Below are 25,880 nucleotides of genomic sequence, written 5' to 3' on the forward strand. Positions count from 1 at the left end.
GCAGCACCGGGGCTGGAGGTAGCGAGGGGTCTCGGGGCAGCAGTGGGAGAGGTCCAGCTGCAGCAATGGGTGTGAGCGCAGCATGGCCAGTGGAGCCAATGGGCCCCAACTTCTGTGGCAGGCCATGCCCCCCAAATTCCAGTCGCCTGGTGGGCTGGATAGAGCGGCTCCACAGGCCATATCTGGCCTTACATTTGACACCCTTGCCTTACTTTGTAAGCTCTCTGGGGCAGGGACTTGTCGCTTGCTATGTATCTGTCAAGCACAAGAAGAAGAGGTTTCTAGTCTCTGTTACATGTCGTAACAGCAGTGCTAACAACAGTGTGTAACGGGGCAGACATTTCTGTTCAGCACCACGGTAAGCACAGGCTTGCCGGCATGCTGGACCTCCGTGACAGCGCTCTGCAGATGTGCATTTCTGCTGGCAACATCCCTGGTGGCAATGCAGTTCTGCCAGTAAAAGGTGGCCTCCGATGACGGCGCTTTTGTTGGTAAGGAGCTGTTGGCCAACAAAACTCTTTCTGGCAGCAGAGCCTTGCCCACGCCAAGGGACCCATCCCATTGAGCAGCTGAAACAGTGGCAGCTCTGCAGCGTAGACGGAGCATCAATCTAGCGTCAGTAAGAGCCCCTAAATAGTGCTGTAATACGAACAGCTGCACTGTCGCTTCATTTGCATGTGTGGCTTTGAGGTTAGTGTGACACTGAGCTAAAAGCTTTGCACCCAAGATTTCCCAGTTCAAAACACTTCACCAAAAACAAGCCACAATTATTTTTTTTCTTTCTCCTGTTCTGATGCCTGAGTCCAGCCTCTTCCTACTAGCACCAGCAATGGAGTCTAGTACTCCCACTTTGCTGTTAAGTTTAAATTCCTATAAAACACCTACTCTGAACTCCTTTAAGAGTCAACTGGACGTTTATCTTGCTGGGATCCTGTGACCCCAGCTGACTTCCTGCCCCTGGGGCGGGCGGCTGGACTCGATGATCTTCCGAGGTCCCTTCCAGCCTTAACGTCTATGAAATCTCTGAATTTAACCTGAACAACAGAGCACGAAGGCTGAGCCCCTGCCTGTGATTCTCAGAGCAGAGTGCCTCAATCTTGCACTGTTCCCTGCAGAATATGCATCACACTTCCTTAACACCGGACAGACAGAAAGCCCCCACAGGTCAATGGTTCAAGCCCTACTGGAGCAGAATGAAGTGAGGTAAGATACGGGCCCTTATTCTCCCCCTGGTTTGTGGCCTGGGTAATCATTTACCCCAATGCAGAATGACTGCACAAACAATTTGACTTCCCGACTGTGAATGTGCTCACAGCCTCCAACCGCTCTGCGAGACAGGTGGAACCAGACTTTCCAGCAAGTGTTTTGCAACTATCCAGGTGCAAAAGGCCCGTCCGTGCCAGAATGGGTCACATGACATCCCGTCTCCAATTAGGGATTTTTGCCCTTGGCTGCTATGGGAACAGGACAGTCCCTTAATGCCTGACCTTTATGGGGTTGGCTCACGCTTGGCTTTAGTTTGCCGTAGTCTATCTGAAAATGTAGACTGACTGTTTTACAATCTATATTGCAGGGAAGAACAGCCCTAGTTATAGGTCAAGTCCCCAGCAACTCATTTCCTCAAAGAGAAAGTGATAGGAGGGAAGGAATGGGATCAAAAGATAGGAACTACTATGATATAAGTCGATTCTTAAAACAAGGGACTGGCTACGTTCTCCGCTGATGGACGCTGGCACAGCTCCATCAAGATCAACAATCTGACTCTGCTTTCACTCCTAGGTACAGATCCTCGTGTGATCCCCCGCTGTAATACAGGCCACGGCACTTCCTCCAGCAACACCCGCACTGAGCCCCATAATTCAGGTTTAACAAAGGTGTATCTTCTCAAGAAGCATCCAAACTTGATCTAAAGTTTTTAAAGCCCTGTCACACAAGAGTAATTCCCCCCAAATGAAAAGGCAGTTATACCTCCTCTTTGAAATCACGATCAGGTCACTTTAATCAGTCCCTATGGAAGAAGACAGTTTGCTCTCAACTGCAGTTGAATTGGTATGGGCCGCATTATTCTTCTCCTTTGGTCTCTCGTGATAAATATTAAGTGAATAAAGGTGGATTCTTGGAGTTAAGGATCCACTCCTGCATTTTTTAAAACAGAAGTTCTGCAAATGATTTTGGAGGATGAGAATCCATAATTATAATTATACACTCATCAGGTCCCACGATTGATACTTGTGGCTATCCGCTAACTTCTGGAATAGCAGATGCTTCTATCCAGAATATATTTACAATAGCTCTAGGAGCCTGATTTTGGATAACTTCTTTTTACCCTTAAAAGTGCAGATTTTATCGAAACAAACCATCTCTAAACACTGTTTGACTTTTCTATGGGTCAGATTCATGCCAACTCAGTCAGAAAAATAAATGCTGCCCAACTTGTCTTTTGAGAAAAAACTTACAGGCAAGTGCTTTAGAAACGCACCCACATGCTAATCACTCCACTATTCAGCTTCACACTGAATAGAGCTCCAACAATGGCACAGAAATATGCTGAACCCGGTCCACATTTCATGCCACTTCACTCAAAATGCTGTTGTTACCTTGGTTTTTAACTGCCTTGTGGAAGCTGTGAGCAGCATGACAGCTGCTGGGTAAAACCAAGCATTACAAAAATTTGGAAATCAGGATTTCTAGGTTCAGAGAAATCCACTTCTGGGACGATCGGTGAAACGCACATTTATTTGAGTGAAATACAGTCCCTGATCCTACAAACGCTCCTGGCAGTAAAGGTATGGTCCCTAAAACATGAGTGCCTTTGCAGTTAACCAAACCACGGAGATTTCCTGTAGCTTCTCAGTTACAAGGAAGGTAAAACTTTAGTAAATAATTTCTCTTGAGGATTAATCATTTGTATTTTGTGTCACCACTTAACTGATGTCTGGGTAGATCTTTAGCAAGGAAAACCTCAGATCTTCTGTTAGTGATTTGGATAAGCTAGTTCCAAATGGAAAAGGTGACCTGATGGGCATGATGCCTATTCCTTGCTATCTGAGAAGTCAATGTGAAACAAGGGCCATTTAGACTAGCAAGCTTTAAAAGGGTCAGTTGGTCAAACATTAATGTTCCGTCTATTGCTGATATGTGCATAGCAGTGCCATTCATCTCGGGAGGAATTAGAAAGGTTTTTCCTCGTTTAAGGCCAAGGTTTCGGGAACAGGCCTTGCTAATCTGCCCCAGACTTCCTATGTGACCTTGAACAAGTCTCCTTGGACCAAAGTTTTAAAGTTGTTCAGGGGCCTCAAGGTACAGTGAGATGCCCAGCGGGATTTTCAAAAGCAACTAAATGCCTACCAGCTACTGAAATCAATAGGAATACCGGGTGCTTCAGCATTTCTGAAAATCCCACGAGTCACCTTTAAAGATTTGACCTTTGATCTCTCTGTGCCTTGGTGCCCCAGGGACAAAATGGGAACAATACACCTTTATTCCCACCCTGATCTGTTTGGATTGTAAATTTTTGGGGGTAGGAGTGGTCTGTTTAACTCTTATGCCTGTGCAGTATCCAGAGTAATGAGGGTCCGATCACATCTGGGAACACTTGGTAACATTCATAAGTAATGCAGGCAGGCGAGAAACAATCCCTACAATTTGGATAATTATATGATCAACTTGGTCTCTCACTACAATGCAGCAGATCCTCAGCTAGTATAGCTCAATGCATAGGTACTGCAAAGGAGTAAATCCAGATTATACCAGCTATGAATTGGGCCCAAATGATCTGACAAGCTGCAGGATACTATTTAGATAAGCTCACCAGGGTACCCCCTGAAAAGAATTCAGCAGATGATCAATTAGGGCTTTGTCGTAATGAGATATTTTTAACAAACATGCTTCCTGCATGAAAATATCACTTTGAAAAGAAGGATCAGGGTGATCTGTTTTCCCTACGGCCCTAGAAAAAAAAGCCTTCAAATTCAGATCTCTTCAGCGACAAGTGTTTGGGGTTCCTGGCCAGTTGCTATGGCCACTGCATTTGTACTACAGCGAGGACTTTTCTGTAAACACCGGTGGGAAAGATAACTGGCGCTGGCTACCATGTTCGCTAGTTCTGTACAGCGTGAACTGACCTCCACAACCGAGTTTAAAGAAAATGGCATCAAACCAACCCAAAATGCAGGGCTGCAATAACGTCAACTATACCAAAAAGACTAGGGAAGCGGAAAATATCTCCATCGTGTGCAAGGGCTTTTCTTGAGCTTTTTTAAATTTAATGGTCAGGCACATGCATTTTAAATCATGCAATTACATCGAAACCGTGAATAAGTACATTATGAAAGTATGGAATTAATATACACTCCGCGCAGGCACGATCAGACCTTAGGGCAAAGCTATAAAAAGTTTCCAAAACAACTATAATTTGGACGAGTTTACAATAAAACCATGTTGGGGTTAGTTACGTCTAGGTGCGAGGCACTTCTGTCACTTACTTTTCATGGTAGCCAGCTTCAATCACAACAGCATCTGGAGGAGAAAGCTGTCGAAGGACCCATAATTTACTGTGTGTGGGAGTTACACCCACAACTACGAACCAGTGAATCTCACTTTTCCGGTTTAATCTAACGAAGGGAAGACCTGATGCATTTCATCTGCTGTTCTTGATAAGACAGTCTTTACTGAGGCCCTGATCCTGCACAAACGTGTTTTGTTTTAACTGTAGGCCTGACTCATTCATTTCAAGGGACCTACTCACATGCTCAATGTTAAGTACAGGAATAAGTGTCTGCAGAGGCAGTATCCTGCTCAAGTTATATCTACACTGCAGAGTTAGCTTGGATGATCCATATCCAGATCTAACTCTGATTAGCTAGAATTAGCCCAGCCCAATCCTGAAGGCCTATCCCCAGGTTGTTTGTGTTATAGTAAATTAAGCCATTGGATCCTTCTAGACATGCAGGGAACTGTGGGAAGACAGTGGAGGACTGCCTACCCACACTTGAGTGATTTAGCCCAGTGAGGACCATTCTTTTTGGCAGGTGTGCCACAAACTAGCCCTTCATCATCCTCGAGTGCCACTCTGATCCCCTTCCCCTGCCTGCTCTGCTGCTCTGCTTTCTGCTTTCAGCCCTACCTCCCACTGCTGTGCCACATGGAGGATGACTGTGCCACATGCCACAAGCTGGCCACCCGTTGATTCAGCATAACAACAAAATAGGTGGGTTACCAGGCTAAGCAAAAGCTTCACTGAATGTTCAGCCTATTGCCCCGAGGTCAGGTATGATAGCACTACCCCACACAAGTGAAAGAGTTTCATGTATGGACAGAAGCAGGATTTAAAACGATGACTAAGGAAGGAAAAGGCATAGACAAATTGGCTGAAAATAATGAGAGTTTAGTCTGAGTGAGGCCTTACAACTGGATCTTGGGTTATTTGAGCTGTTAGTTTTAGCCAAGATTAAAAACTTTGTGTCTGTTTTTCTATCATTGGGAAGTTCCCTTCCAAGTATGGGTGCACTGATAAAGATATTTTTGGCGGATATCAATGGCCAATTATTAATCAGCCATATCAGCCGATCCCGATCCCATTGCCGATATGCAGCCTGGCAGCTTGGAGAGCAGTGTCTGACTGGTAAGTCTGCAGAAGGCAAGGAGCATGGGGAAGGAAAGGTGTGTGTGTGTGGGGGGGGCAGATTGACACCCCCACAGTGAGGGAGGGAGTGGGACTGGGGATGGGGCAGGAGCTACCCAGCTGAGGAAGGGCAAAGCACGGGACAGAGCCATGGGCAGCTCATTTGGGAGGTGTGGGGGGTGGTTCTTGGTCCTGTGCACACCCCAGGGGAGGCATTGGGGGTATATGCCCCCCCAGTTTGTGGTGGGGTGAGGGCGGGCTGCCCGCTGCAGGCTCGGGGCTGCACCAGCCTCTTCCCAGTGGGGGTCTGGGCTGGGACTGTGCTTGGGGCAGGCAGGGGTGGGGCGGGAGGTGGTGGCACTGATGGGGGTGGGGTGGGGGTAGGGGTTACAGAGTGGGCTACAGCCACCCCAAGATTCACCATAGCCCCAGAGTTGCAGCTTCCCTGTCCCGCCCCCATCCACCCTGAATGCAGTCCTGGTCCAGGCCCCCCACAGGGAAATGGCCAGCACAGCCCCTGGCCCCAAGCCCACAGCGGGCAGCCTGCACTCACCCCACGCACAAATCTGGGGGGGCATGTGCCCCCCATTTTTCCCTGGGGTAAGCGCAGCAACGGGAGCTACTGCCCCCCCCCACCCCGCACTCTCCAGACAAGTAGTCCATGGCTCCGTCCTGCACTCCACCCTGCCCCAGCTGGGTAGCCCCTGCCCTCCAGGCTTCTGCCAGGCTGCACCCCTGGCTGTGTGCATGCTGCCGCTGTGTACATGCACAGGGCATTTATTGGTGACATTATTGGCCACATTGGCCAAAAAAATCCATTGCCGATAATGTCCATTTTCCTTTTATCAGTGCCGTTACTATATGGACCGATATATTGGTCCACCTCTACTTCCAAGTATGTAACACCTTCCCCACACCCTGGTTGTTTAGATCAATATTAACAGAGTAATGCAAATACAAATGACAAAAACATCCTGAGACCCAAAAACATCACCAGATTTGGAATTCAGTACATTAAACAGAAGGAGCAAGACATTGTTGGAGGTAAAGTGAGGAACAAAATTGAGTGGTGCTGGAGTTTATGGAGGCTTCCTCAGCCTGATGAAGGGTTTTTAAACCCAAAACCTTGCTAAGAAAATTTGTTTCCAAGTACTGAAGTTGGTCTAATAAAAGATATCAGATTCACCCAAAGAACCTTGCCTGGAAACAACTAAGGTATCGAAGTCTTCTGGGAGCAACCCAATTTCCCTACATTTTTAATATACTTTCTCAGTAAGGTTCTTACTCTTATTGCAAGTCTGACCCTTTCATCAAAGGCTATTTAAAGTCTCTTCAGCTTTTCTTTTCAACAGCTGCCTGCCTATTCAGAAAGATGAACATTTCACAGGAGTTCGAAATCTGCTTCTATTGATTATAAAACACAGAGCTGTAACTAGGCCATCACATACCATTAAAAATGAAAAATGAGGCTCAGATAGAACTTTCTAATGTTTTCTTGACACCTGTTACAACAAAACCTGATATTTTGAAGCTTGATTAGAGGTTTCTGCCTGTCAGACCTGCACTTCTTCAGGCTGGAAGCTGCAGGAGAAAAAACAGGAGGACAGAAACAGCATGCCAGTCAAGATATACAAGGTGGGCTTGCAAGGGGTATGGATAAGTCCACCTGATTTGGAACTGAAAAGGCAATTGTCCAAGTTGCAAAGTTTCCTCACAAATAGGACTCTACCTCACCTCAGCTGAACTTCTACCCCTGCGACACTGGTAGAGTCAGACCCGAAGCATGCAAGCGGGCAGGTTTCAGGATGTGTAGGCTTCTACTTGCCATAGCATGCACTTGGCAATGAGTGAGACACAGAGGATACGCATAGGGCCTGCTGGCTCAAGGGCCTTACAGCATCAGCAACCTCCAAGCATTCAAGAATGATGAGTTAGGCTCCAAGAAAAAGACTTAGAAGTCATTCTGCATAGCCACAAGGAGGAGAAATGTGTGTGTGTGAAAGGTGAAAATATTGCAAAATACAGTATGACTTGAGGAGCTACACCTTTAAGAAAAAACAATGACAGCTATCAAGAGGTTTGTAATCAAATGCTGGTTGGCAACACTGAGGAGAAATGCTTTACTTGTGGTGGGAGGAATTCTTTCTCCCCCAACACTGAGCATGTAGGTAGGTAGGCAGATAGGCATGTCTATGCACTGCCCACTGCCCTGAAAATGCAATTTCCACTTATAAATGGGTTTCCACACAGAACCAGCTGTAAGGCTGCTGCCTTTGACTCTACTGACTTCAGTAGTTACTCTCTTGTTATACAGCAGATAAGACCGGATGACCCCAATTGTCCCTTTGACTGAAAAACTTTGGACTCTATAGGCACCTATATACATGCAGCAAGGCACACTGGAGGCATGCTCTATAGGTACCTATGCACATGCAAGGCATGCTCTGTAGGTGCCTATGCACAGTGAGACACACTCCATAGGCACCTATACATGTGCAAGCGAGTCTGCTGGACTGTGGTAGTTACTGACCTCCAGCAGACTCCAGCGTCATGTGTATCAGCATCCCCGCACTGAAAAATGGTGGCAGGGGCGCTTTAACTAAACCTTGCTCTATGAGCTTTAGCTAAAGCACCGCCACCACCATTTTGCAGCGCAGGGATGCTGGATACACGAGACTCTCCGGGCGCTTTAATTAGAGTGGCTCTTGGAGTCGTCCCCCCACACTCCCAGAGCATGTGTATAGGTGTCCTATGAAACAGGATTATTGTATGAATTTAATCCAGAGCCTTGAGCTTGGTAGATACAAAGCTGCAGGGTGGGCTTTTTCAAGGGCCCTTAATCCAACCTCCCCTGTTGCTCCCACAAAGAATCAACCACAATTCCTTTCAGCCATGCATGAGGGCAAGGAGACATCCAACTACACCTGAAAGCACAAAACGAGAAGCCAAGTGTATAAATAGCATGTCCACGAAGTTCTGCACACCACCCACCTGCAACCAGCTGACAACCAGCACTTGGCTGTATCACAGCAACCTTCGCACCACAAGCGACTGCGGCCACTTTCATGAAATATAATTCAAACAACTGAAATGATAAGGCGAAGCGGACAAAGAGATCATAAGCCCAGCGTATACAGCGATAACTGCACATATATCTGGGCAACCAAAGTCAAACGTGAATTACCTGAAAAGCCCAGCATAATAAAATGAAATGGGTGTAAACATAGGAATGAAACAGGTGAACACAATTGGTTCGATTCGTGATGAAGGCCTCGTATTGATTTCAGCACTCACTATCCATTCGTGATGAAGGCCTTGTATTGATTTCAGCACTCACTATCCGCTCGGTTAATGAAAAGAGCTCTTCCAGCACTCTACATACAATCATGTACATGGCATGCTTTTAATAACAGGTATTCAGGAACATGATGAGCTTACTGTTCATGGAGCAGTTATACAGAATATCATTTCCTTTGGGCCAGAATCTGGCCTTCTCAGGTCCACGTATCTCCGAGTACAACAGATTTAGATTGGACATTAGGAAGAACTTCTTCACAGTTCGAGTGGCCAAGGTCTGGAACGGGCTCCCAAGGGAGGTGGTGCTCTCCCCTACCCTGGGGGTCTTCAAGAGGAGGTTGGATATGCATCTAGCTGTGGTCATCTAGACCCAGCACTCTTTCCTGCCTATGCAGGGGGTCGGACTCGATGATCTATTGAGGTCCCTTCGGACCCTAACATCTATGAATCTATGAATCTAAGAGCTAAGTAGGTTTACAACAGCTCAGTGTTTGCCCCATGGCAGGCATATAATTGCCTGTTCCCAATATATATGTTGCAAGTCTCTGTAGAAATACCAAGAAAGAAACATGTTAAAGGTTTCCAAATATTTTCATTCCTTATTTACTTTTTTCCAGTAGGCCGTGTCCAGATGAATGCAATCTAACACCAAAGTATCGCTTCAGCACATTTTTTTTTATAAGGCAGGTTCAGAACCAGCACAGTAAGAGCTCTTCCTAGCAAAACCAAGATGTTGCTTCAGTGACCTCAGAGCCAAACCCGTTCTTTTTGCACTAAACAACTCTTCAAATGAAGAATGGGCAAAGAGTCCCAGATAAAGGTGTCCTTGTGGATTGGCAGAACACTGAACACAGGCTATTTTATTGTTTCAGCCACTTTTTAGGGTGGGTTTCATGGTGACACCTGAAACTAAGACAGACCAGGCAGAATCAGAATCTTCTTTTTTTCAAAGCATCACCCTCAGTGCTGCTTATCTCACCATACCCTAGCTTGCAACAACTTGATGTTTCTAAATCCAGTCCTAATCTCTAATTCCTTCCACTCATAAAACTAAATCCCAATTGTGCTCCCACTAATTTCGGTGTGAACACAGCAGCATCTCTGATGGGCTTAAGAATTATTATTTTTTTGCTTCTGAAAACAGGGAAGTAACACAATTTTGTACATACAGAGTTTTTCTGAACAGTTAAACTAGACTAAGCTATTATCCCAAATTACTGGATTACATCCTCCACTCACATCAACTTTTCAGGGTTTGCCTAGTAGGATGTTTAGATTTATTTTAAAGTTCAGTTTAGGATCAAGTTCGGAACTAAACTGATAAAACATAAAGTGCTGGGTCCTTGGAGGAAGTCGAAGGGACTTTTAAACTTCAGAAGGGTTTCCCCCTCCATTGTTCAGGATCCTTATGCGGTAGCAATTGGCTGCTTTGTACACTTTCCCTGACAGGAGTTCGAGAGAAAATTAAGTGTAGACAAAAAGAATAAAAAGTCCTGTCAATTAAGGCTATGAGAGAATACAGCGATTGCTAAGTGTCCAGTGTTAAAAGCCATCTGTCAATTTGAAGAGTCCACTAATTTTGACTTCGATGAGTCTCCCTGCCAGATAGGTCAGATGAAATGTATCCAATCTTGGGAACTTTGGGGAAGTTGCTGCACTTGAATGAGCTGCAAAAATATTATTAAAGAGCCAAACCCATCCTATCATCCTTCCCCCCCCCCAAAACAGGTCCTTTTTTTTGCACATGTCAGCGAAGTACCTGTCACTGGCTATTGCTCTCCTGATGCAGGGGTCCTGACAGCTGAAAAACAAGGGTCTTTGAGGAGTCATTGAACCCAGACTCCTCACCGGTGAGGCATTTTCCTTGAAGGCCCACTACAGGGTCTGGGAAAGGTAACTTTGCTCCAGAGGAGATGACCTGGGCAGGCTGAGGCAGGAAAGGAGGCTTGTCTGGACTGCTGGCCTGGCTCTCCATACACTGCACCTCTCCAGTGCAATGTGCAACAGGTCCAGCTTAGTCCAAAGTGGAATATCAGGTTAGATACCGGCCTACTTAGCCAAGGACTTTACCATGGGAGGAGTCAGTTGTACAGCAGTCAAATATTACCAGCTGATCTGTTCCAGCTGTCTGCTTGCCTTCGCTCTGCAAGCCACTGCGCGTTTTAATCTGGCATAGAGAGAGCGGAGTCAATCCCAAAGGTCCTGAGTCTGGTCCCCAGGGATGCATGTATGGACGCTCACTGGGTCTGCACCCTGTCCTGCACAGCACCCCTCTCCATGCTGCATTACTCTTATCATCCTTCCTGCCATAACTAAGGACAGTTTTCATATACCACATTTGTGGCAAGCTGAGAGCTGTCTCCCCGTTCAGGGTCTGAGCCTGCGGTAGCACCAGCTCTCTCCTTTCGCTGTGCGATTCTGCTGCCCAAGGCTGCTGCGTGCACGGGGGAGGTGTATGAAGACTCGCAGCAAAGACGAAGGACAGTGTGATGGGGCAGAGCCTAAAAGTATATGCAGGTGGAGCTAGACACTCCCGACAACAGCAGGTCTGACTTGCTTTCTGCAAACCTTTCCTGCCCTGCTTGTTGAAGTCTGGCTTGCTCCCACTGACCGGTGTAGCTGAAGCACTTGTGGACACTCTGTCCCACTCAGGCAGAACCACGAAACTGGATTTCCAGGCATATGGGCTCCTGATGGATATAACTAGCAGCCAGGGTTAGCACGGACTCTTATAAGGCTGGCTGGCTGGCTCGCTGTCCCAGCAATTTAAGAGAAATCCTCTTATTCTCTAAATTAGACAATTGAGAAAAAGTCTCATCCCCCCTCCAGAGAGTGAGGGAAGCAGAGAGCGAGCATTTTTTTCAGGTGATCTGGCTCAAATGCCAGCTGTGCCAGATGCTATTTCTGAATGACATATGGACGTGACATTTCTGGAGGCGGCACGGTGTCGGTTACAAAGCTCAGGGTCATTTTTGGGAGGGACGTAAGTGTTGCCCGTGTAAGGCTTAATCTACTCGGATACGAGATGCCCCGTGCAGCCAATACATTTCATTTGGGATTTGTCATTTTAAAGGTGTTGACACTCTGACCACAATGGAGGGGATATGTAGGACCAGGACTTGCTCTGCACATCTTCATCCAATAGTCTAACCTATTCAGCTTGTCATGCAGCTGACAGCTGGTCAATGGCTCCATTTCTGCCTGCTTTTCAGTGACCTTATTGCCCTAGGGGTGCTTAAGTAATGAAGATGTGACTCATTCTCTTATGCATCTACCATTCTTTCCCCATCAAGATAAATATTTCCCTTAATGAGAGGTAAGAAGGTGGGTCTCCTTAACTATTCACACACAATTAAGGGTGTGAGAAAGTCAGAAATCAGTGAAGTTGCCTTTCTCCAAACAAAAGGTTTATTTCTAGGCAAACATCAATTTAAGATAATCTTGCACATGTTGGTAGTGTGCTCCCTATGGAAATCTGATTGCCAGTATCTATTTCAACAAAGAAAATCTGTGGAGATGGACTAATTTCTGGAAAATTAATCACATAGTGAAGAATAGTTTTAATTCTATTCTATAGCTGCTAGGAAACACTGTTTCACATCAGATTCAAGGAACAGGTGTGGCAGAAATACACGTACCCTCCTAGGAAGCTGAAAACGAAAGTTAATGTTTAGTTCTCTGAATTACCTCCACATCAAAAAAAGCACAAAAGAGACTTGTCTTCCTCCCAAGGCAATAGGTTAGATTCTCAGCTGAAATAACCCAGCAGAGTCTCAGTGAATTCACTGGAAGATGACAGTTTGTACCAGTCGAGATCTGGCCTACCCCCAAGTACCACTATCAAACTGAGCCTTGTGTTGACTGTGGTTCTCAGGAATTACTTTTGTTTTAACAGTGCAACATTTCACTAGGGTCCTTCCCCCAGCACAGTTTACATTAAAAGGGAAGCAACTTTTCTTCTGCCAGCTGGTGGCAGAAAAGTTCCTTCCCTTGAACTTAATCACTTCTGACTTTTCCTACTGCATTCACACCTGGCAGCTGTGCCACAAAATAACCCAGCAAGTCTGACATGACGATTGGTTCACACCTATTTGAAAAGACCTTCCACACACACACTTCGTGGGTTATAGGATTCCCTTATTATGTCCCACCATGTCTAGGTATCTGAACATAATTAGGCCAGGATCAGACTCCTACTACCTTCAGCTACCTAATCTGTGCCCTCACTAACAGATGCTTCTTAACTATGCCAACCCTCCACCCCCCAAAAAACCACTTCCTGATATCTACCTATAATACAATGTGGCATAAGCAGTTATACTGTATCGTGTTATTCACCACTCTGATCTATATCAGAGGTTAGGCATTATTTACCCACCCTATCTCAAGTGCAATAATTTACGTCAGTCAATTCCTTTCAATGCAGAACATTAGCCCGCAGCCCTTGACTCGTTTGAGTAAAACTTACTCAAACCAGGAGTGCCAGAATAAAGATTTGACAGATCTACCCTTCAGATGCCTTGCACTGAGAATTTAACCTTCCGCTTAAATAAGTGAGGCAAGTCAAGGTACTTATATGTTTCTACATATATCACTTTTATATAGTGCATATCAAGTATTATATTTTTTCCAGATACAAGAAGATAAAGCTTTCTGCACTGGCTTGTATTCCTGTGAGAATATAAAGAGAAGACTATCTCTCTCTCTTCCCAATGTATTAGTGCCTAGTAATACAGACCAGATGATCGATACACTACGTAAAAATTAAATCAAACTGACAGTCCTAAAACAGTGTGCTCTAAGCAGGAACAATCATCTTAAAGATAGTGGTGTCAGGAATATTAAAACTGCATGCTGTGGTGTTATTCAATTCTTTGTTGGAAGCCAGCTGACTTTTTCTAAATGCATCTGTCAATTAAATATCCAACGTTGCCATGCTATTTTTTATTCTACAAATCACTACAGTGCGATGCTTGTACCTTGGTAAGGGGAGGAGAAAGGTGATAGAAGGCTCTAGTGTAGATGCATCCCAAACACCAAAAGTAACTTAAAATGCCCATCGTTTCCTTAGTTGGTAAAAACTTTTAAGTTTCATGAACTGGACCTACTTGCTTGCACCTATGTCTTTGGAGCTAACAGAGGTGAGCATAGGTGATGCATACTGTGCAGACACAACGCAAAGAAGGGTTAAATTACTTCCCTGAGGATATACAGCTAATCTGTGCTGGAACCTGGATTGGAACTCAGGTCTTTGACCCCCAGACTCACGTTTGATTCATTAGACCACAGTGCCCCCTGGATACTGTTTACAGACATATCCCTTGTCTTTCTCCTCTTGCTTTTTTTAAATTTATTTTTGGTCAGTATAATGTCCTGCAACACACCATTTTGAGATAAATTACTAAAAAAAAAAAAAGAAAAAAGACTGTTTTGTTGCCCTTCAGCTGGGCTGGACATATAAATGTATGCATTATTATACACCTCTTTTTTAGAGAACCGCTGTCAGAAACATCAAACATACATTGCTCCTTCACTCCTCTGTCAATGTGTCTATCCGAAAAGCTACTGCTGTTACTTTTCAGCATCACACACATGTCTAAGACAGCAAAAGAGACCTCCCCCACAAACAGCAGACCACAGAAGAGCCTGCCCCACCGAAGCAGAATGTACCCTGGTCCTAATGGATGTAGGATCTGGCCCAAACAGTCTTGAGGAGAGACTCACCATCATAACCACCAACATGCACATGCCTGGGCTATTGGGTTCGTCTGAGGAGTCAGGGGAAAGTTACTGCTAATAGGCGGTTATCACACACTTCTGTGTTTCTACAAGTACACAGCAAGGGAAAATGAGCATTCAGCAAAGCCTGCTGGAGATTAAGCAGCCTGTTCTGAATCCTTTTAGTAAGTGTTAATCATCATATGATACATAATAAAGTACCAGAGACAGCTTTCACTACATGAAACCGTGTCTCTGAACTGCAAGGGCTTGACACAGCATCTCCCAACCTCAGCCGAGTGCGCTGGGCAGGGGATGGATGTGTTTTCATGGGACTTTCTGTCCATCTATTAGACCCTGAGATATTGTGAAACTGCTTTTCCTCCTGTGAATGATTTCCAACATGCTTTACTGCCTATCAGCTTGCTGAACTGGAGACTGGTTGATAAAAGGTATTGATCATCATCTTGATCATTTGGTGAGATCCTGGGCTGAAGAGTGGCGTAACCCCGCTGCGGTCAGTGCCAGCTTACACCACCTGTAAATCTATCCCCAGGTTTGTTCATGCCACAGATCTGTTCTGATACAGCAGGAGAAGGGACTTGCTTGTTCATAAGTATGTGCTCTCCAAAACCCCCACCACTTTGTTATCTAAACAGGCTTGGTAGCTAAAATCTGGAATTTCATCTTAAGCTTGCTTAACCTGACCTATTTCAAAAGGCTTTCAGAACTGAGGGCCTTAACTGAGGATGCAAGATTGTTTCCTTGGTATTTTTTTTTAGCAATGTGACATATCTCACTTTTGAACCTCCTACATGGACCTGCCACAATATCCACTTCTGTCCAGCGCTGAGTCCACCAGGACTTTCCCCCTCCTTTTCCTTGGTGACAGATTTGCACTCACGCTGTCCTCCAAAACCACTAAAACCTAAGGCACGGACAACCTGTTGGCACAAATTACACAGTATCTTCCAAATGCAAACAATTTTGCTTTTTTTCCACCTGCAGTTCTGGCCTTGGAGAGAGAACCCACCACACTTTCCCAGCACAACCAGTTCTGGGGATGGCACCTAGCGGACCACGGTGTGTGCAGAAGCAAATCTTAACTCAACCCCCGCCCCCAAATATGGCTTTTTCAGGACAGCCAGCAAGGGGGACAGATGCTGTGTTAACACTCAGGAGCTCTCCTGCCTGCGGGGACATCCATTTTGCTTGGATGGGCACCAGCACAACTTTGCCTTGCACCACATTTCTGTGTGGCGCTCACTGTGTCACAGGCAAATCAAGCCACTTCCAGTGCCCCAGTGGCCTCGGGCAGCTACTTCACCACCAGGCTCCTACTTTTGCAGCAAAGCCATCCCATTTGCACACATGCAGGACAAAGCTGTTCCTCCAGCAAAAAAAAAAAAAAACAGCAACAAAAAAACCCCACTAAAAATCTTTGCAATGCACTCTTTCTTTTCTTTTCTTTTTTTTCCTCCTCTGCAAAACTTTTCAACCCGGGCAGGCACTTTGCAAACAGACGCTGGGTTGCCTACGAGCAAGACAAAAAAAAAAACAAAACTCCCTAAAACTTTACAATGCACTCTTTTTCTTTTTTTTTCCTCCTCTGCAAAACTTTTCAACCCGGGCAGGCACTTTGCAAACACACACTGGCTTGCCTAAGAGCAAGACAGAACCAAAATAGCTCTTGCAAAAGAATTGATCCGCAGCCATGCCCCGGAGGGGGGGATCCTGGGCAGCGGAGCAAAAGGCACGGAGGCAAAGTTAGCAAAGCGTGGGGTGGTGGGGGGGGAAGGTGAGCGGGCTGTGTGTGGGGAAGAGAAGAAAAGAGCTGGAAGTCGGGGGAGGTGCTCACCCATGAAGAGGCAGAAGAGGTCGAGGAAGATGAGCAGCACTTTCTTGCTGCTGCCCTTGGCCGGGTTGTTGTTGAGGGCCGGGCTGCCGCCGTTCTTGCTCTCCGGAGCGATGGCTTTGTCGTACTTGTAGTTCTGCATCCTGCGGCGTGCCCGGGCCGAGCCGGTCCCGGTCCCGGTTGCGGTGCGGGTGCGGGTGCTGCCTGCGCGGCGCGGCGCGCGCGGAGCCGCTCGGAGCGCCCGGGTCAAGCGCTGCCGCTCGCTGCCTGCGGGCTCGGGGCTCGCATAGGCGGCTCGTCCCAGGGAGGAGGAGGAGGTGGGGGGAGGAAGGGAGGAGAGAGAAAGTTGGCTTGGTTTTTTCCCCGCAAAAAACGAGACAAGTCCTTGCAAAACAAACGAGCAATAATAATAATAATAATAATAATAATCAAAATCAAAGCCAGCGATGGGAGCAGGGAGGAAGGGGGCACTCGGGCTTCCCCGGGCTGGGGGCTGCGCCTGCCGCTGCCACCGCCGCTGTGCGAGCCCCGGCCTCGGCCCCGCACTTTTTATTTCCCGAGGTGCTTTCCACCCCTTCCAGAAAAAAAACACGCACACACAACTCCGAAGTCACTTTGGCTCTGCTGGGATCTCCAAGTACAGCCCCCTTCCTGCATCTGACACAGGATAATTAACTCCACATTTTTTTTTTTTCTTTCCAGTGGACAGAAAAAAAGAAAGAGAGTCGGGAAAAGTTTCTGAAAACTCAGAAGGAGAGAGCCCCTAGCGTTCACCCGGCGCGGGAAGGGAGAGGAGGAGGAGGAGGGGGGCAAGGGGCCCTTCTCTGCACCCCTCCGCTGGGTTTTTCTGCCGGGCCAATTTGAGGAAACTCTGCCCTGCCTTGTGACCCAGCCCGGACTGAATCGTGATACCCAGGCAAATGCTATCTGCCAGCACCCCAGACCACAGACAGCCCCAGGAGCAAAGCCTCGGGTCCTGAGGGCACTGGCACACGGGTCCCCAGCCTGCAGGGCAAGGGGTGCCCCGAGGCAGTCCTGAGCTATTCAGGAACCCAGAACTAGTGTCCCTCCATCAAAGCGGAGCTGCTTTGCCCTCCCAGAAGAGGAATGTGGTGTTAAAGAAGTTCAAAAAGCCGAAGCCGTTGGATTTTGGCAAGAACGGTCCTCCGGTCCGAAGGCTGCACACATACTATTCATCCAGGATTATGACATTGTGTTAATCTCCCTTTGATCGAATTAAAAATTGCCTAGGAAGTAATGGAAAGTCCTCCTTGGAATCCTGATTGGCAGGGTTGCAATCTTACCCACTCTGTGGGCAAACCAGGATGTGGCACTGCTGGGAATTAATACTTCGTGGAAAGGGACGCTGTGCCTAAAGATGCAGGGCCACCACATATTTTTTTCCCAGGGTTGGACCTGATCCTTCAATCCTGACACGAGCAAAGCACTGATTTGGCCAAGTACTGAGTTGTGTCCTGTGTAATCTCAGTGAATCCTAATAGGCGGCGAAAGGGATTACTTCTTATTCTAGCTGCCAGAAGCAACTCCAAGAGCAACCCAGCAATAACAAGGCTGCTTCTAGATGGGATGGGGAGGAGGGCAATGGGTTTCCAGTAGGGAACCATTCCAGGTTCAAGTTTCTAGCTTTGGAATTCGTCTCTGTACATAGCACTTGAGCACAGCAATGTGTGAACATTCGGAGAAGGGGTCACAGGAAGCTAGTACAGACAGTAAAAACTCCTGAGCCTGAATTGATTCAGTCTTGGCCGGTTAATCTCCATGTGTAGATTGAATCGATAAGCAAGTGAACAGACATGCTCTTCCAGAAACCAAGCCACCTGCCTGCAGTGCCTCAGGCCAGACGCCAGGGGGTGCTAGAGAACGCCTCCTTGCTTGGCTGGAGCTGACAGCTTGGGCTCGCCAATGCTAGCCTGCCCACCTTGTGTGGGGGGGTGCCTGTGGAGGAGGTGCAAAGCATCCTGGGATACTGGGAGACTGTGAGTTAACTTAAAGCTGGACAGAAGTTCAATGAACCAATTTAAACTAAATCAGTTCAATCTGATATAACATCCATCCAAGTTTATCTTAAACTGGTCTGAGCCATTTTGGAAACACTTCATACGCACTGAACTGCTGTTGTGTTACAGACTGGAACTGGTTTCTTATCGCTTACACCGATATGGGTGTAACTTCTGTCTCTAGGGGGCTATATGAGAAAGGCTGGAATATAGTGCCTTCTTCACAAGAATTCCTCATGGACCCATTTAGACAAAGTCCAAATGAGCCTGCAACTCCTTTGATGCAAAACTCCCATGGTAACTGTGGATGATGGTAATCCACCATGCATACAGGCCTTACCAAATCCTGTCTTGCCTTTCTTACATGGGCTGTCTCAGAGGAAATCCTGGGAAGGTGAACAAGATTTTATCCTCTAGTGGGTGACAGACAAAAGAAATCTGGAAAAAAGTATTATCTTAGCTATATTAACTTATCAACATGATTTGGTAAAAAACCCTCATATATCCCTTGCTGAAGAAAGTGTGCTTATTTGTGCACCGAGACCCAGCACAGGATGTACTTGGACCTCTGATCTGAGTTCAAATGCCTCCACTTTATTCCTCCACTAGAACATGAACCATCTCTCTGCCACCTACACGACATGCAGGGAAACTCGTGTGTGGCACATACTGTCAGGAACTGGGTAACAAACCGGGAAGGATTTTTGATTCAGAGAGGTATCATGTGTTCTGGGACCACTCTTGGTTACCTGTCGGGGATGTGCTTTCAAGTCCCTTCCAACACATTTGCAAATAAGTTTATAATAACAGTCAATAGCATCCAGTGTCTCTCTCATCCATACTGGGATCTTAGCAAAAACAACAAAACAACTGTTAAAGTGAAATGTGTCCCTGTTGTTTGTCAGAGGCAAGGATTTCCTTTTTTTGGGGTTGATATCTTTTATTGGACTGACCGTGTATTTGGGATAAAGTTGGGCAAGCTTTTGAATGCAAAGCATTCGTCTTCAGGTCTGTTGTTTGGAAACATGTGGTTTATGAGATGAATTCACTGGTTTAAGGGCAGGCTGAATCATTTTGCATTAGGTTATTTCGGAATATGTTGACTGAAAATTATCCCACTTAAAATGCTCTAGGTTAAATTCAATTAACCTTTTAATGTGAGGATGAAACAGTTATTGTAAAAGCAAATGAAAAATAAAAGGGACCTTCCTTGTACTTGAAGGGAAAGTGAGAGGTATTTAAATTAAAGTTTTGCATTATAAGGCCCCTCAGGCTATTCATGTTTACATTTTCATAACAAATTGATTGTACTGTTAATTGATGCAAGCAATGGCACACAAGTCAGAATTTTGGATTATTTCTTAAGGGAACAGAGCGCTACAATTATCCACTGTAAAGCGTGAACCGAACAAATTGTCACCATTGAAAACTAACTTCCATGCTTTAATAAATAATGGGCAAGAAAATTATTTATAATCATTTCTTTTACATTCATTTATTCATTCATCATTTATTCCTTCAATAATTTATAACAACTACCATTTTAAGGCCTAATTCTTAATTTCTCCCCTATTCAAAATTCCTGCTGGAAGTCAAGTTTTTAACTGATAAAAAGTCACTTTATTCAATGCATCGCATCGGTCAAGAACATGGCCCCGGGTATCTGAGTTTCCTAATTCTAATCCCACTGAAGTCAGGGGCAACATTTTCATTGACTCGAGTGGGAGTCGGATCGATCCCTGAGTGCATCAAGAACACAGGATCAGGCCCTACGAAGATAATCCTTGGTTCTGGTAAAAGTAATTACTGACTAGATTGACAACTGTTTAACTTAGATGTTCCACATACCCAGTATTGAAATAATAACTACATTTCAGTTAGGTAGTTTGTCATTTTTTAAATGAATAACTTCCTCTGAAGATCATTGCGGTAATACGAAAATGGCCAGCAGGTAGACGCAGTATTTTGTGTCTCTCCACCTCACAGGGCTATTGTAGCAACCTTGGCGAAGGCTTCCCATTTAGTAACGTTACTTTTGAAATTCAGAGAAGTTTTGAGTCAGCGTGACTAAGCATTGCACTTTAGCCCAGACAGCATTTGATTTCAGTCACCCCTGAAGTGACTCCCATATAACCTTTTGTGTGTGTGTGTGTAAATGTTTCTCAATCATAAGATACTTTGAGATCCCTCAGGAAAGAAAAGGGGCTCAGAGTTAGATCCACTGAAGGACTTAGGCACTAATCCTAACTAGCTTTCACTCAGGGCACCAAAGTAGAAAATTGCAATCTTCATAACCCTCTCCCAGTCATGGGCAACTGGTGCTTCCCGAGTCTGGGGGGGCACCAAATCACTGATGGGGGGAGGAGGGGCCCTCAGCAACCGATCACCAATGGGTGGGGGGGCATCCAGCAGCCAATCACTGAGCCAGTGGCGAAACCAGAAGTGCGCTTCCAGTTTCACAGCTGGCACTTCCAGGGAGTTCACAGCTGATCTCATGGGGTGCACATGCACCCACGTGCATCTGCTACACATTGCCAGTGCTCCCAGTTGTCTCCAAACTCTGGAAGTTGCCCAAATCCCTACATGCCTCCCTTTTCACCACTTCAGGTACTTTGGTGCTTAATGATCTGCTCTTGGACTGGCCAAAAGTTTATCAGGGGTGCTCATCAGGACCTAGGGGAACGTCTGTTCACCAGAGCGCCCCAAGGGATGACCAGGTCAAATGGTCACAAACTCCTCCATGACCATTTCAGGCTGGCCATAAGGAAGAACTTCTTTACTGTCCGAGCCCCCAAGGTCTGGAATAGACTGCTGCCAGAGGCGGTTCAAGCACTCACTTTGAACGCCTTCAAGAGAAATTTGGATGTTTATCTTGCTGGGATCCTATGACCCCCACTGACTTCCTGCCTCTTGGGCAGGGGGGTGGACTCGATGATCTTCCGAGGTCCCTTCCAGCCCAAATGTCTGTGAAATCTATGAAAAATGCCTGGGTGCTGAGGAGGTTGTGCTACTTGCAGAGGAGTCATAGTCAGCTTTCCAGGAATGGGTTCATTAGTTTATCCATCAACTAAAGGAGAGTCATAACTGGGAGACAACTTCCTGCCCCCAAGCAACTGTTCATAGCTGGTTCTGTCCAACCAACATGGATACATTTGTACAAGCTGCTTAAAGGACCCGTGCCTTCACGGAGGTCAGGCTCCAACTCATGCCCAAGCCTTGTCAAGATTCAAGCAAACTCGGTGTTTCTTTGCCTCTCTGGCCTGCAGGGCCCCACCTGGTAGGCACTTTCACAGCATGGCTTCAGCTGTCCACAAAATCAGTTGTCCTCCTCTTCCTCCAACAACTTAGAGGCTGAAGGCTCACCCAGGATTTGAAGATTCAGGGGATTCAAATCACCTCATCACCTACCTCCTGAAGGGAGCATGTTGTAAAAATCATGCTGAAAGTTATTCTGGGGCCGGAGTTTCTCAGTCTCCCCTGTTGAAACTGTTTCACTTTGCAAGGAGTAATTTGGGAATCACCAAATCAGAGACAGTAGGAGCGAACAGGAATCATTCGTCCAGTGATAGGACACCATCCAAAGCCTGCCCAGTCTCTGCTTTAAGGACTCTTTAAATATTTTGTGCAATGATAGTTTAGTTTAAAACAATACATAGTCGCTGGAGCAGAGGCTGGAACCCTGTCCTAGGCATGTGCTATATAATGACATTGTCATATATGAACTGCATTGTCTGTGCACTTTCTTAATGCACCTTTAGTTACTTTGTGTGGAGATGAACATCCCTGGCATTACTATTCCTCCACAACTGCAGGCTCTTCTAATCTAAATAAATACCTGCTTTCCAAGCTGACCGACTCCCTGCATCGGACAATGAGCTCACAGGGAAAATTCTGCTCCCAGATCCCCATGCTAGGCTTGGACTTCCTTGGACAATAGTGGGGATTTCGCCTTTGGAAAAGAGCCAAAAATCAAAGATGATAACCACCATGCAGGTCTGGGAGAAGAATTCTGTTTTACAGAGAGATGTAGCAAGTGTAAGGGTTTTAAGTTCTTCAGAAGAATAACCTTCAGTAGTCATACAGCTGGCAGGCTGGAAGAGAAGAAATGCTTTATGTGGCAATTAAAAACTCACTTGTCCCTGTTCTTTGAATTCGAGAAGTGTCATGTTCCTCTTCAAGGCTCATCTTGCTGCTTCCAACACCCCACATTATAAAGAAAACTCTGTTGCAAAGAGTATTTAAATATGTACTTTGTGTACTCACTCCTGTACAAAATGCGACCAAATCAGAATCCTCCTCTCCTACCAATGTAGCATTTTACATCCACTTTTCTCTTAGTTCAGAGCATCTCATCAGAGACCACCATGGGGTTTCGGTCAGCCCTTTTATGAAGGTGCAAATCACTACATAGGGTGCGAGGTAGTGGGGAGTCAGACCCTGTCTTTTTAATAAATCACGACCAACTCTGTAACAATAACCAAAGTAAGAAAGAAGGTGGGTAAAGTTTATTGGCTAGGATCTGCACAGGTTTCAAACTGAACTAGCACCAGTAAGAAAAGGAACAGGTCTGGAGCACACCAAACAAATCAGATAAGTGTATACCAAAAGTTCATGACCAGAATATTGCCAAACTTTGGGAAGTTCAGATCTGGCTTGATTAACTTGAACCTATTGTTAGAACTCCAGGACATGAACTGTCCAAGGCCTACAGCGGGGGCAGGCCAAATATATCCTGTGGGCTGGATCTAACCCATCGGGTGATTTTATTCGGTCTGCGGGTGTGTGCTCACCAGTTAACTGTATCCAACCAGGCCCAGAGCTGCCCCTGCTGTGCTCCACATGAGACTGAACCCACCCACTCCCACGGGACAGTACACTGCACACCTACTCTTGCCCATGGGAGGGCCCCAGCCCTGGGCCCAGACAGCATGCACGTCTGGGCTGGAGCTGCAGCTGGGCGAGAGAACAGGACTGGCTTTGAAGCTGGCAGGAGTGCAGAGCCTGTGCTAGGAGCATGGGGCTGGGGCAGTATGGTGGGAGCATGAAGCCTGGACTGGCAGTAATGCGAGGCCCAGGCTGGTGGGAGCATAGGGCTAGCCTCGCTTCACTGCATGGGGCTCCCCACAGCTCATGTACAGCTCCCACAACTCACCTGGGAGCCTCATACAATGGAGCTGGTGGCCTGATAGCTCTTCCTGCTGCCACATGCTGCTCCAGAAGTGTCAGGGAGCCCCACATGATGGAGCTGGGTCAGCTTGGCCCCACTTCTTGGTGCCTCAGGCAAGTCCAAGAAACTGCACATGGCAGCAGAGAATGGGGCCAGGCTGCCAGGTCCATTCGGGGGCTCTCCTTCGGGACACACAGCTCCAGCTGAGTCCCAGGAACGGCATGTGAGCCATGGGGAGCCCCAGGCGATGCAGCTGAGCCAGCCTGGTCCCACTCTCTGCTGCCACATGCAGCTCCCAGGAGTCAGCTGGAGCCACACGCCACTGGTGGCTCTGACTGCCACGGGCCATGAGTGACCAAAGGGCCCGCCACCTGCTGCTGTTGCTGCCACCACCAGTGGTGGAGGCAGTGCGCCATGGGGGGGGGGGGTGTGGAAGGTACCACCACATGCACACCCCACACTCCACCATACCCAAACACACCCACACACACACCCAACACCCCCACAAACCTCATACCCACCCACCCACACACACACATACCCACGCCCCCAACCACACACCCCAACACACACCATACAAAAGTAAGACTTTATTTGGAGCCATTATGCAAGCACCTCTATATATACTATGCAAACACACATAAATCAGGACAAGTTTTTTAAAATTAAATTAAAATATGTTATAGTAGATGTTTCATTTTTAGTATATGATTTGGTTTTTTTCCAGTTCCAAGACAGCAACCACCTCTCCCAAAATAGAGTACGTCCAGGGGCAAGAGGAGGGGCTTCTGGTGGCAAAGGTCAGGGGTTAGGGACAGGAGTTGCAATACCAAAATGGCAATCAGGGTGGGGGACCTGCCAAGGGGCAGAGCGCCTGTCAAGGGGCAGAGCTATCCTTGTGGCCCTCAGCTCACCAAAACTTGTTATGAGGCCCTCCAGCTGAAATAAATGCTCAATCCTGACCTACAGGGTAGGCTTTGTGACCTCTATTCTGGATCATTTGGTTCTCAATACTACATGATATATCAGATTTGCTTGCCCGCTATCATATATCATCTACCTTTCCTGGCTCCCATCAGCTTTCCATGCACCCTCAGGCTTGTTTCCTTGTTAAGAAATGTTTGCTAAGGCCAAGCAAAGTTCATCAGTCTAGTAAGAGATCTGTTACTCAGAGACACAAATGTGCAAATCAGGGGGCCTCATTCTCTACCCAGCTACCACATGAGAAAAGCAAGGTATAAGCAACGGCACAGAACGGAGAACTAGCTCTGCCAAATACCTGGATCATTACAAAACTAACGAACTGATTAGCATCCTGCAGATACAATGGGTTTCATGGTATTGGCTATGATGTGGTTTGAAGCCAATTTTGTATTGTTTTTGGGCTGACCGTTTTATTGTACATCTTGTTCTATTTAGTGTTATAAAATCTGACTCCTGGCATCATCTAATAATGCGGATCTCAGCTTCCATTGCAAAACAGCGAGTTTCTACTTCTGTGGTGATGTAGAAAAGCTTGAAAACGTGGCCAAAAGGTATTTAAAAATGAAGGTTGCTTCATTTCATGCAGAAAGCAAAAGAAAAACGAAGCCAAAAAGTATTATTTAAAAAATATATATTGTGGGATTTTTTTAAAGACAATTTCATGATTTGGGAGGCTCTGATTTGGGTTTTGAAGCCTTGGGCTTGGAAATTTATTCAGTGGCACATTAATGTCTGTAGGCGCTGAGAGGGCCTGGGACATACTCAAAGAGAGAATAATAGCGCCATCTTGTGCCCCCCTTGGAATTTGCTTAAAAATAATTAAAATGAATCCCAGATCTTGATGGGTTTTATTATTAACATGTCCCAGAACCATCTCTTTGGTCCCATTTCTAAAATGTTTTTTGGGTCAGATGTAATATTTATTGGAGAGACTAACGTAAGTTTTAACCGTATAAAAAGGGAAAATGTTTAAGCATGAAATATAGAAGTTATGGACATTATTTGTTAGAAATCCCAGCACAAACCAAAACATGGTCATTTTGTAAAATCATTCACATGGAGCCTTTTATATATTTTCCTCAAATGCTTTCATGTCCTTATTAGCACAGCTTTGCTGAGCTGCATGCCTCCTACCTTTGCACATTTTATGCAGGATAGACATTTTTACAGTCAACTGTTAATGAAAGAAGTGGTGCATTGTCTGACGGTCTTTCCAAA

General features: G+C 46.1%; 1 protein-coding gene across 1 annotated transcript in view; it reads right to left on the minus strand.

The window, feature by feature from the left end:
* PLPP3 (phospholipid phosphatase 3) overlaps positions 1 to 17,129 on the minus strand; it is a 70,313-nt gene extending 53,184 nt beyond the window's left edge. The window contains exon 1 of the mRNA XM_006275323.4: positions 16,497 to 17,129. Coding sequence (XP_006275385.1) covers positions 16,497 to 16,635 — 139 coding nt within the window. The 5' untranslated portion in view covers positions 16,636 to 17,129. The remainder of the gene's footprint in view (positions 1 to 16,496) is intronic.
* Between the last annotated feature and the right edge of the window lie 8,751 nt (positions 17,130 to 25,880).

This window comes from Alligator mississippiensis, chromosome 5 (genome assembly GCF_030867095.1).
Source record: "Alligator mississippiensis isolate rAllMis1 chromosome 5, rAllMis1, whole genome shotgun sequence".
Taxonomy (NCBI): Eukaryota; Metazoa; Chordata; order Crocodylia; family Alligatoridae; genus Alligator; species Alligator mississippiensis.